We start from the raw sequence: 13479 nt of genomic DNA, 5'->3' as shown, positions 1-13479 counted from the left end.
AAGCCCATGGCATCAGTCCCCCTGAGAAACACAGACGAACACAGCCATTTTAAGAAGACTGTCTTTGCCGGGGATCTTTTCTATTCATGCCTGCTTTTCCAAAGTCTCCTGCTGTGTTAAGCCAAATAAAGTCAGATGGAAAACATCTGAGTAATGAGGACAGTGCACAGTTTTCATAAATAATTACAGAACAGCTCCAAATCTATCACCGGTAGTTGTTTGCCACACACACACAGAGAAACAGTGATTGCTGCAGGCATTAAGGCAGCATGGAAGAGCACTCAAAGGCAAATTCTTCAAAAGGACAGTGGAGGATTTGAATGTAAAAATGGGTATGAGGGGGAAAAGCAGGAAAATAGTGAAGAGAAAATGAAAATAGCATGAAAAACCCACTGTGTATTGAAGGCTTAATCTGCTTTTCTGTTCTACTAAAGCTCAGAAGCCCCAAATAATGCTTAGGTCCCAGCATGCTAGGAATATATACGTTCTTGATGAGCAGCAGAAATAAAGAGCGAGGAAAGAAGCTGGAAGCAGAAACAGGAATGTTTTGATGGCAAATTCCAACATATATAATTGCCCTCCCAGCACGGTCATCCCTGGCATTATTTTGCAGCATTCACTTTCTGCTGTGAAAAATCTAACAAGCATCTTGGAAAGAAGTGAACAGGGGACGATGCAGAAATGTGCAGACACAGGGTTCGCTACAACTCAGAAGAGCAGGAGAGAAGATCTTTCACTTATGTTGCGTGGAAGAAAAGCGTCTGGGTGAGAAAGGAGGCGACCAGAACACATGAAGCTGCTTCTGTTGGGGCAACAAAATGTCAGTAAAAGAGCACTAAAGAATTCAGTTGTAGCAAGAAGAGTGCTTAAAAGGAAGATATGACAGGATTCAGTGATCGTTTAGATGTGAAGGGAGGACAGCAAAAAGTCAAATCTGACAGTGGCTAAGATAAGCAATGAAGTCTATCATCTCAGGCCAGCCTGAATTTTGCTGGTGTGGCATTTGCTGTCACAAGAGTTCAGTTTTTATTTTCCATTTATTGCATTTCTATGTATATTGAGCTTGACATTTGCATAAAAGCCTTGTGATGTCTATAAACATACACATAGAAAAGAACACATTTTACTTCCATGATTAAAACCAACGTTCAGTCCTGAGCTGATCTAAGCTGACAACGAAAACTGCTGACTTTATGATATAGACCAAAGTTAAAATCTGAGTAATCCTTGTAATTAGGGAATGGAAAAGGTCTATTACTTAACTATTTTAGGGTTCCAACTACTTTGGCCAAGATAAGCAATTTAACCTTTTACAAAGCCACTGAAAATACAATTCTTCATCAAATGACTGGAATATGCAACTGTTGGGCTTTGGGAATACGTGATTTCATATATTAATCTGTGATGTACACCCCTAAAGGGGTTTCTTGTGCTTTCAGTTGTGCTGTGAGAGAGAGAGAGAAGGAGGTGGTCCTTGTCAAAAAGGTGGGGGATTTAGTTTAAAGTAGAGCAGAAATCATATATTCTCTGCCTACTCACCCCTCAACACCAACTGCCCATATATCACTGTGTGTTATTCTTAATAGACCCTTTTCTACCACTCTTGCAGATGACTCTCCCTTAATACACTGCATAGATGTCTGTATACGAGGTTACCATACACAACTTTTAATGTATATGTATAAAATACAGAGAAAATCCACATAAAACTCTCACAATGATGAGATTTTTTTCTTTTTCCTTTGCTTCTTTCAAAATACAAAAAAGTTGGGTAATTCTTATTTGTTAAGCTTTTTGGGAGAGGAGTTGTTAGATTTGTATTCTGCAGCTATGGAAACTAGAATACCTTTCTTTTTTCTTTTTTTTTTTTTTTTTTTCCATTTACCTTTCATTTAAATAATGAAGAGCAAGATTCTCACTTAGTCATATGCTTCCAGGAGCAGGAGCTTAAAGGAAAAACACTATTACCATATGCACTTAAAAAACTTAAGGATGGAGGAAACTGATTTTATATACGTAAACAACTGAAAGAAAATAAATTGAGGGTAACGGTAAACATTTGAATTCCCAGTTTCCCCTGGAAAGTGTAGCACTTCTTTTAGTGTTTCCCCATCTTTTCTTCCTCTGTCCATTAAGTACGCCACTTGAAAGATGCCCTTCATTCTCAGGGTACTGTCTGCCACTGCAGATGCTACGGAATAAGTTGCACTGGGATGATCTAACTACCTTCAGAATTGAATTTACATTAGCCAGAAGCACTTTCTAAGTAATTTTCACCTTTGTAGACCTCAAACTGGAACTCAGAAGTCTGGATAAGTGATGCCTGAGCACTTTCCATTCATGAAACCACCGGGCAAAAAGACAAATAGATCTCAAGGGCCTTGCACGGCACTCACTGATGGGTTCATTAGAAAACAAAACCCGCTGCCCAGTTGTCAGTGAGAGCCAGGCAGCTTTAGCTCAGGACCTTTGCCTACCTGCAGCAGAGAAACAACTTCCAATTACAAAGCTCTGAGCTGCAAGAGCACATCTGATGCTGGCTGCGGAGAGGCTCAGCGAGGAGGTCACTGCTCCCAGCTGCTCACCTCTCCCTCTGCCAGGGGTGATGCTCGCTTCAGACCCACCATACGTATAATCACTCCACGACCTGGTGCTGTCAAAATTACCTAGGCTGGCTTAAACGCATCATGCATTTTAACAACTGCAGAAAACACCAGGTTACTGCCACTGCTGCTATTTCTTCCAAGATTTTAGAAACTGTATTTCTTTAACTAGAAGTTTGTTTTGTTCACTTTTGTACACTGCAGCTTTATTGAACATCTTCATCATTACGCTTTAGTGGCAATATTCCTCCGATGGGTTACAACTTGATGACAGAACTGCTGTTCACCCTGCAGCTTTCAATTCCACAGTTGTTTTCTCTTTGCTAGAAAGCATATTTTATGCTCCACAAAGAAGCAAGTGTGGTTTAATAATGACTTATAAGAGCTGGCAGAGATAACCTTGCTGATTTACTAAAGAAGTCTGGAAACTTTAAAGCTAAAGGTAGATTTTTTAAATCTACTGTAATTTTTCACAGTTCTGCTGTTTGGACCATGAAACAAGACTATCCAGTTTCTGGTTTTTATGTGAACAGGATGAAAGGAAAGTAAAACAAAAGGAAAAATTAAACTGATCACATAATCTGCTGGGTATATCAGAAGAGTTCTCCTGAACTAAGCTCACAGCACCAGGCATGTGAACATGACTTCTGATAATTATGTTTTGAAAGGAAGATCTTTTTTAAAAGAAAAGCCAGCAAGATTCTGCTCTGATTTATACTGCTTAAAATCGGAAGAAAGTCCTTTTACTACAGATTTATTTCCGTGCAAGAAAGCACAGGCACTGAACCTCTGGCAGTTCAGTCTCCCTGTTGAAATGGAAACAAGCTCCAGTTTCAGGACTGGAATCCATTTGCCGGGATTCATAGAAACTAGTATACATATCTTTATGTATCTCTGTATACAAAGGATATAATAAACTATATCCTGCTTTAAAACAGCATTCCTTTAAAGTCTTGTACACCTATTTCGGAAAGCCCTTCCTTTGAATCTGTGGTTTCAATCTCAGGCTTAATGCTCGACTCACGCTAATTTCATAGAAGTAATATTTCCTCCCTTTTATCACAGATGAACTCTGTTTTGCTTTGCATTTAGAAGCAACATGCCTTTGAAATCTGTTTTTCTTTGTGCTGCTTTTACATGGGGAAAAACTAACACTAGGAAACATTGGAGTGGGGTGACAACTGACAGTATGTAGGCATATCTGACATGCAAATGAATGCTCCCAGTCCATTTACAGCAATGAGTAAAGGCTTTTCTGGCTCAAAACAGAAAAGGCTTTCTGAGCAAGCTAGGGTGCCTGCAGAGAGAGAACTTGCAAAAAGGGTTTGTTTATAAGTGGGGACTATTGCAAGGCTGTCTCTTGCTTGTTATGTACTTTCCATAGGATGGCTGTCATTCATCAGTTTTCCTATTACACTACTCTGAAAAATACTGGCAAAGGTAGAAATAAATGGAGATTCTCCTGCAGGATTTCTTCTGAGCTTGGTTTTATATGAAACTCTTGCAATCTATGAATCATTCATGTAGAAATAATTTCATGTAATAAAGTGTCAAATAGAAGTCAAATAGAGTAAGATTATAAGATTCCAAGTGTAGCAAAATTAGCCAACCCCCCAAACCACATAGTATCGTCCCTCTGTATTTTTTTCCTCAGTAACTGTTATCTCTGCAGGAGCTTGCATGGTAGAAGTAACCTCTACCTTCACAGACTCTCTCCTGCTTCTGGCACACAATCTGCAAGGGTGTAGGGAGCCCTTTTGGGAAGCTCTGGTTTGTGCTCGTGCCAGGTTAGTTCTTCCCTGGAGCTGTGCAGCACAACTTTCCTTTTTACGCAGCATCACAGTTACAAGCATTTGTCCTCCTTTTTCCAAATGTCAGCCTGGAAAACTCAGCTGTGCCTCCAAGCTTGGCTCTCCTGGCTAAACAGCACTGCCAGTTACAGGAACTGCCCAAGCCAAGCGTGGGTCTCACCCACAGCCGATCCCTGCCTCTAATCCAGGCTGCAATGCGGCTCCAGGAAGGTGACCAGGTCCATAAAATGCTAGGGGAGAAGCTGATGGGCTGTGCACAGAGCCCAGGTCGCTTACAGACACAGTGACTCAAAATCATCTGAGGAATGTATCAAATGAAGTTAAGGGGATGCCCTTTTAAATTCAACTGGGGAAGCCATCTGACATCCCAGACCCACAGTCCATGGAGAAAGTTGAGAACTGCTTGACCACACAAAGCTATCTAGCTGCACAGACAAAAGCCTGCATTAAAAAAAAAAAAAAACAACAATCAAACCATAAACTACAAACCACATTTTACTAATTGCTTTTCTTACATAGCCAATTGCTGTAGATGTCTCAGGGACATTACGCGTTTGTGAACAAGAGATGAGTGTCTTGGATAATATCTCTCTTTAAATGAGATGTACTCAAATGTGCTGTAAAGAAGGAGTTCCCATGCCAGTAAAGAGCTCCTGGACTACACCAGGAGCTGTTGCTGTTAATAACTAACCAGGAGTCCCAACATTATGAAACTGCCTGAGGTCAGGCAGTTATAGGAGTGCACAGCTGTGTCTACCTATTTTGGCTAAAGTAATTTAACTTTTGTACCCTAAATCCATATTTGATGTAAATGAGGGTGGTGGGGAAGGAAGGGAAGAATCAAATAACCTCCTTTGGCACTTGGCTAAAGGAGTTAGGAATTTTAACTCAGGACAATTTTGACAGATCAGAAACCTACTGAAGTGTACTATGACATTAAAGTTTTATTAGGACTTGTTCGAGATGCATTGCATAAGTCATGTGTTATTATCTGCTATCTGAAGTGCAGTGCCCTGAATTTGTGTAGGCAATAGCAATGGAGACACACTACATGGCATTCTCTACGTTAACTCCTTCAGAACAGTATTTTATAAAGATTGACATACAATTCAGCCATGTCCACAATACAAATGTGGCAAATGATCTGCTATGATTTTTAGCTCTGAGTCAGCTGCTATTTTTAGCATCTCTCTTCACTGTCCTACTCCCTCTCTCTCAGCTCACATTTTTTGAAAGGTCTAAGGTAGGCACAAACCTTTTCATCACCTTAAAAACAACATTGGACTGGCTTCCCCAGTTGCATGGTGGAGGTGAGAGACATGGTCAGTTCTAGGTGATGCTGATAAATTATTTACAATTCCGAAGATTAGCTCAAGTACCATTAGGGATACATAATTTCAAGGTTCTGTACTTTCATTTACAGAAAGTTACAGGAAATACATAGCTACAGAAAGCATAGTTATGTCAGTCAGAGTTAGATTTCCTGTAGCCGTAAGGGCCAGAATTTTTTTAAGTACCATTTAACTGATGTCTGTTTGCATCTGCACAGAAGCAGCAGTGACTCAGCAGCATGAATTCTCCAAAGCCTTGTTATTTTGATTGGAATGGCAAATTTAAATTAAGCACAGAGGTTGACTATTGGGAATGGATGCAGTGAGAAATAGAGAGGAGATTCAGACATGTAGCTAAGGGACAGGGAATTGGGGAAGGAGAGAAAACAAGAGGCAGAAGAAACAGAAACGGAGGGACAGAAAAAGGCTAGCAAGGGTGGCTCAGAGCCCAAAAGTATGAATATTTGTTGTCATTCGAGTCAGGATTAGCATACTCCATAATATTCATGCTTGGGGCATTTGCCACCAGGCTTGGGGCATTTGCCACCAAGCTTCAAACACCTGCTGCAAATTGGGATCCAGGTCTTCCTCATTCACAGGTGAATGGTTGCTCTAACCTATTCAATATAAAGATGGCCAAGGGAAAACACCCTTCTTACCCCCATCCCTTCTTTTGTGTGGAGCTTTATGTGGTAGCTCCATTCAGAAAACCGTGTCTAGCAACTTCAGTATGCAGAATATCTACCCTGTAAATCCCGATAATACATAGTTCCAAGCTACTCTGTACATTAAGGCTCTGTACTTAGAGGTGATCTTAAATATGTAGCTTGCAGCAGAAATGTAGAAGTTGGGGAACCGTACTGAGGAAAAATTAGGAACACAGACAATCTTGGATGCTGCTGCTTAAAGCAGCAGTTAGGCATTGATGTCTTTTATAGATATAGCCACAAGTAAGTGCAAAAAGGTTATATTTTCTCTTTGATTTCTTTGCCAGCATCCTACTGCTAATGGAGTGCAACCTGCTGTGGGAAGCATCCCATCCTAAATTTATACCCAGCGTATCTCTTGAGAATAATTTTTATTTCTCATACCCAAACTCAGATGGGCATTTGGCACAATGTAATGTATCTTTTTTGCTTGAAATATTATTCATGATTTATCATTTTTCCTGGAGCATCTGACATGAGTGGAACATTCTATGTGTTCCTTTCAAACACTTGGTAAAACTGCCTCATCCCACTCACTGATGTTAGTTCTTGCTGCTGATCTCAGCCCAATAATCACACGCCTCCAGCAGCTATTTACGTTTTGCTTTTCCTCCTTTCCCCCCTTCTGTTTTTTAATTTTAAAAAGGACACTGGGAACTCTATGGAGCTCTTCCTTTTTTTTTTTTTTTTTTTTTTTTCCCCACAAGTTACACAACCAAGTGTATACCCAGGCTAAAACAAAAGACACATGAAAAAGTAACCTCATCCAACCAAAATTTCAATACACTTCAAAAGCATATGTGAACTGTTGCTGTTGCTCTAAAATTATTCTTCAACAACTATATTTACAGGAGTAGCTTCTGTTCCACTTAACCAAGATTATGCTGCCACTCCAATAGGAAGCCCGAGCCTAGCATTGCAACAAACATGCAAGTCTACGACTTCCCAACACAGGGCAACTAGTTTTTCACATACTATAGTAATATTCAGCTGTACAAAGTCATTTGCCAAAACTCACAAAGTAGATCCATTCTAGAGTAAGAAATGGAAGCTGTGTGTCCTGGCTTCCACTTTATTGCACTATGCACCAGATCTTATTACTTCCCCAAAGCAAAATAGCTTTAATGGAAGCAATTATTTCGCATGTATGTCTTCAGGGAGCAATGCAAGAGACACAGTAGAAACAACTTAGGAATATTACAGTGGTCATGAAATCCTTTTTTAACAGTTCCTAGGGAAGAATTTTCATACATGAGCGCCTTCAGTTCTACATTTAGAGTCCAAATCAGCACTGAAATATTTACATGCTTCTCTTCTGCGTGCTTGATAGCAGTGTCCAACAGCAGCAGCTCAGACGTCCTACTCAGACAAGCACATATTCAACTGGGCTTCCTACTGCTGAAGGCTGGCTCGATTAACTCTCATAAGATCTGAAACATTCTGTGACTTTCCTTCCTCCATGCAGCACAGAAAACTTGACTTCTGAATACAAGTACACTATGGAAAGTTTCCCACTTTGCCATGTGTATTAGACACACAGAGCATACAATAGAAGACACACATACAGAGAAATAACTACTCAGTGGGTACCACATAGCTCGTTATGTGAATCTGCGGGCTTTCTGTAACACAACCAAAATATATAAAGCTCTCTCTCACCAAGGTCCGAATGCTCTGGAACCAATCCAATGAGATTGCTATTCAAAACTGTGGTGGGTTAAGCTACTAACAAATTTTACTAACTCTCACCTTTGCTGTCTGTAAAGTTCCGTATACTAAGAATGTCGTTAAGATCCTGATAGTGGTTCTGCTTAATGTATGTTGTTTTCTCAGGAGTGTCCTGAAGTTGCATTGTAACCTCTTCCAAGTCTTTGTCCAGCTGCAAAACAGAAAGAGTATGAATCCCTAAAAATTCAAGAATCATTGCTTCAGGTATCTGCAGTAACTGCATAGCTTTCTATAATTAGACTAGAAGGCAGGTGGTAATGCAATTGCCACACTGTGCCAAACACAGTTTTCTTACAGCACTACAACACTACCTCTAAAAATCATGCCACAAGTAACAAACCACATTCATCTGTGATATTGCACACAGGCCATATGAGAAGAATAAGCTTTAGTAGTTGAAAGTTTAAGCAATTCAGGTGTACTGCTGAATGAGAAAGAAATGGGAATTAGAAAGCCCAGTCTGAAAACCTCTCTACTAATTATTACTTAGGCATACAAATGTGGCACACGTAGCTATAACCTCTTTGTTGAGTCAATCAAATTATCGAAAATACAGGAGAATATAAGTGAACTATGGCATCAGTGTCATTGTCCAGCCATGCAAGTGACTGCAGTCTGTTTTCCTAAAGATTATTTTTACTCCTTTTACCTTTCTTAGAGAGACAGACTCCTGTTGGACTTTTTGTTTGTGTCCTGTTAGACTTTTTGTTTGTGTCCCCACATGTGTGAAATTCCGAAGAAAATCCAACTCACAGTTTTTAGTTTTCGGGCTGAGAACACTCTATCCTTCTGTGATTTGAAAACACCCCCATCTTTTGTGTCTTTTAGCTAGCACTAAAATGCCGTTGCAAGCATAACTTTCCAAGAGGGAAAAAAATGGAAATGAGGGGGAAGAAACAAAAATCCCAGTCCTCTCTCCCCCCAAAAGGACCCTTTAGGACTAGAGGGAGAAGGACAGAAGCACAGATGTTTTCTGACTGGAAGAGCCGCAGCACAAATGCTGGGTTAGTACACCCCTACCTTTTAGCACTGGGCTGAACACAGGGTACTCTCCCCACAGGCTAACTTGTATTCAGCTGGCTACAGCCTCAGTAGAAAACAACCACACACGAGCATCCTAATGGTGATCTGGGATGCTCTCTGTAAAGTTGTCCAGGATGCGGTGTCCAGAGTATGTCCCACTCACTACTGGCTTAACTGAATTTTAAAAATGCTAAATTTAGATTTACATCATTTCCTTATAGAACTGGAACATAGCAACTCAAGGTAGACAAGCCAGAGATGTAGCTGCTAGCCATGGCAGGGCATACTCCAAATCCCCTTGACAATGAAACTCTTGTTTGGACCTATGGGTTCTGGGTATTTAATTTAATCTATTTAAGCAAAGCCTAAAAAGATCAGCAGGGCCCTGCGTGCACTAGTATGTCTCAATTGCCCTGACCAGCCTTACCTGTGATCACCATCATGAGACTTGCAAGGCATAGACTGAGATCTTGTGAGTAGAAAAAGCTTAGTAGAAAAAACTACAGTAGGACAGAGAAACTGAAATAGCCAGTAGCAAGCTGAGCCTTCATTAGAAATTGTAAGTCTCTCACATGAAAGGGGCCTGGCAAAGCTGAACTAATTTTCTTCAAAAAGGCAGAGATAACTTTTGCTTTTGGAGTCTTTGGTAGCCTGAGTAAATGCCTTTTGATTACCTAGGCAATTGTTGTTAGTTAAGACCTGGATGAAGAAGTAATGGTAGCAATAAAATACCTTTTCTTCAAGGTATAAAAATGCTTCACAGACTAGACAAGAACAGGTTAATTTTTTGTAATATATAGATCAGTTAGGGTTATCTTGTCTGACAAAATGGGCAGTCTTTGAGGCTGATTTGTCATTGTTTGAGATCTCCTGGGCAAGGATGGACATAATTAAAAATATACCTGTTATAGCTCTAATGGGATTAATACACTCCATGTACTTAGCCTTTCACTCAGTAGAGACTGAAGAAACTACACAGTCTTTGTGCCAAAATGGTCAGCTTACATGATCATAAAGGTCTTTTCTACCTTAAGAAAATACGTGATTCTGTTTCATGACAGATGTAAAAATCAGTCTAGCAAGTTTTTGAGCAAACTCTCAGAGAGGATGGGAAATAACAGCAACAGCAGTCTCTGAACTCAGCCATGAACAGGAACAAAGATAGCTCTTAAATGCCCCTGGGGCTGCGGGTCTCTGTTACACTGGCATGTAAAGGTTGCACTTTTAAAGCTATTGCTCTATGGTGCTCAGCAGGGCCATGTGGGTAATTTGCCTGCTACAAATAAATAGGGGAAGTTTCATTTTAATTTGCTAAGCCACATTTTCATTTTATCACACCTGCTAAGTATTTGCTGTATTAATTAGCTATTCATATCAATCATCTGTTTCCTATTCTTTAAATATTTTTCTATGGGGAAAGCTAATTTTGTCCTCTAAAAAGTAGTCAATATTTAAGCAGATTACAGAATTGCAACAAAAACAAATACAAAAAAATTTCTTAGGCAGTATATACAATAAATAATACCTCTGTAATTTTCATTCTCAAGCGGTGGTTCTCTGACTGCAATCCTTCTAATCGAGATGTGCTGGCCTGATTGACGCTGGTGACTGATGTTGATGTTTTTGAATCTTCTTTCTTTTGATTTTGGGTGAACTGAAATCGTCTGTTCTGTGTGGCTGCATCTGGATTTGTCCTCAGTGTGATGAGCTGAAATGTTTAAAAGCCTTAAGAAATCCTGTCCATGGTTTATTTTTTGTAGCTATTTCTTTTGTATCTCAAAATATCTAACGGCAAACCAAGAGTTCCTTTCTGACTTTCAAGTACAAAATTCTGGAAAGTGATCTCTGCTTGCCATGTGCAGTACTTGAGATGATTTCTGAATAACTTTACAGAGTAGGTTGAACCAAAATGATTTTGCAAAGGGAGGTGTTCAAAAAATTAGGAAAATCTAATTTAAAATATATTTAACTGGATTTTTATTATGTTAAAAATATATTTTAATATTTCATGAAACATATTTTTCTCTTTCATTGATATCTTTACACTTTCAAAAGATATCTTCCTTCTTTAAGAAAAAAAACAACCCAAGCCCTTTTCTTCCCAACCACAGTTTCATCTGAAATTTCTCCTTTCCTACTGTTACAAGTAACACTCAAGCAGAGAGAGGCATGAAACAGGAGTATTAACAGAAAGAACTCATGGGAGATTGCACTCGAGATAACAGAAACTTAATTAGGTTTTAGTGGCCCAAAATAGACCGAATCTGTTCAAATAAATTAAATAAGCCACTTTAAAAAAGGTTAACCTTAAACATATTTAATTTAAGCAAATATAAGTAAGATTTAACACTAAGTGACAATGTGAAAATATCACCTCGACATGAGGAGAGAAAGCTACTAGCTGTTTGGCAAGGGAGAGAGAGCTTCTCAGATTACTCTAGAGAATACAGAATTTATGAGTACTTGCCAAGCAGCATACATATATATTTGTAACCAGACAAAGCTGAAGGAGCTCCCTGCCCTGAGAGCATAGTCATGGCATCATAAATCCAAAGGTGTTGAATTGTCTGAAAAGAGAGAAGGAGCAATCATTTTGTAAGCACAGCACAGCCAGGTTTTGTGGTACAGCCCCATTTTGGAATTGGTTCTTCTTGTTCTTCAGAGCCTCAAACTGTTTTCTGCAGCTGCGGTGGCATGAATTAAGGACCTAACTTCTGATAGAGATCTGACTGAGCAGACACTGAAGCACTTGGTTCCTGGCATGTATTCACAGACCAAGTTTGCAGATCAGGATGACGCTTGAAGACAATAAATTTCCTTTTTCAGGTGATAAAGGAGATGGAGAAGGTTGAGGTACTCAATGACACCTTCACCTTAAGTCTTCACTGGTAAAACTTGCCTTCAGAAATCCCAGACCCCTAAGACCCCTAAAGCAATTGAACACAATAAGTTCACGAAACCTGATGAGGTGTATCCCTGAGGACTAAGTGAGCTGGCTGATGTAATTGCGAGACCACTCTCAATTACCTTTGAAAGGTGATGTTTACTGGGAGAGGTTCCTGAGGACTGGGAGAAAGGAAATGTCACAGATGTGTTCAAGATAGTTGAGAAGGAGGATCTGGGAAAATACTTCCTGGTCACCTTCACCTCAGTCCATGGAAGGTGATGCAGCAAATCCTCCTGGGAACCATTTCCAAACATATTAAGATCAATAAGGTGATTAGAAGCAGTCATCATTGATTTATGAAAGGGAAATCCTACCTGAACAACCTGAGAGCTTTCTTCAGTGACATGCTTGGGCTGGTAGATGATGGGAGAGAGTTATTTTTCTTGACTTAAGTAAAGATTTCAACACTGTCTCCCATAACATCCTCACAGTCAAACTGATGAAGTAGTGACTAGGTAAGTTGTCAGTGAGGTGGACTGAAAACTGGCTGAACTGTCAGGCTCAAAGGACAGTGGAAGCCAGCCACTAGTGCTGTACCTCAGGGGTTCACACTAGTACCAACACTGTTTAACACCTTTATTAGTGACCTGGATGGTGGGATAGAGCACACCCTCAGCAAGTTTGCAGATGATCCTCAAAGATACACCAGATGATTGCACTGCTGTTCAGTGGGATGTCAAGAGACTGGAGATCTAGGCCAACAGGAATCTCCTGAAGCTGAGCAAAAGGAAATACCAAGTCCTGCCTTTGTGAAGAAAGAAGCTCCAAGCACCCACCCAAACAGTCTGAAGAGTGTTTGTTTGGAAAGCAGCTTTTCTGGCGGAAAGGGCACTGGGGACTGTGGTGGACACCAGGTGGTACATGAGCCAGCGGTACCCTGAGCCAGTGGAGGTGATCCTTCCCTTTCTACTCAGCTCTGGTGAGAGCACACTTGGAGTGTTGTGTCCACGTTTGGGCTCCTCAGTACAGGAGATACATGAGCGTACTAAAGAATACCCAGTGAAGCGCCACAAGGATGCTGAAAAGAATTGCAGCCTTTATGATACAAGCAGAGGCTGATGATTGTTTAGCCTTGAGATGGAAGAGATTAGTGGGGGGAACATTACTAATGTGTACAAATACATGATGGGAGAGAGTAAAGAGGATGGAGCCAGACTCCTCTCAGTGGTGACCAATGAAAGGAAGGGAGGCACAAACTGGAAAACAGGGAATTTCATTTAAACGTCCGCAAAAAACTTTTTCTACTGTGAGCATCATCAAACACTGGTATAGACGCTCAGAGAGGTTGGGGAGTATTATCTCTGGAGATAATCAAGACCCAACTGCACA

General features: G+C 40.2%; 1 protein-coding gene across 3 annotated transcripts in view; it reads right to left on the bottom strand.

Annotated features, from left to right (window-relative positions):
• Positions 1–13479, bottom strand: part of GABBR2 (gamma-aminobutyric acid type B receptor subunit 2) — a 487733-nt gene that overhangs the window by 10419 nt on the left and 463835 nt on the right. For all 3 annotated transcript variants that reach the window (XM_074876123.1, XM_074876133.1, XM_074876142.1), the window contains 2 exons: positions 10729–10911; positions 8202–8331 (listed from right to left, as the gene is read on the bottom strand). In XM_074876123.1, coding sequence (XP_074732224.1) covers positions 8202–8331; positions 10729–10911 — 313 coding nt within the window. The remainder of the gene's footprint in view (positions 1–8201; positions 8332–10728; positions 10912–13479) is intronic.

This window comes from Strix uralensis, chromosome 1, assembly GCF_047716275.1.
Source record: "Strix uralensis isolate ZFMK-TIS-50842 chromosome 1, bStrUra1, whole genome shotgun sequence".
Taxonomy (NCBI): domain Eukaryota; kingdom Metazoa; phylum Chordata; class Aves; order Strigiformes; family Strigidae; genus Strix; species Strix uralensis.
Note: the sequence above shows the minus strand (reverse complement) of the source record. Positions and strands in the feature narration are given on the sequence as shown.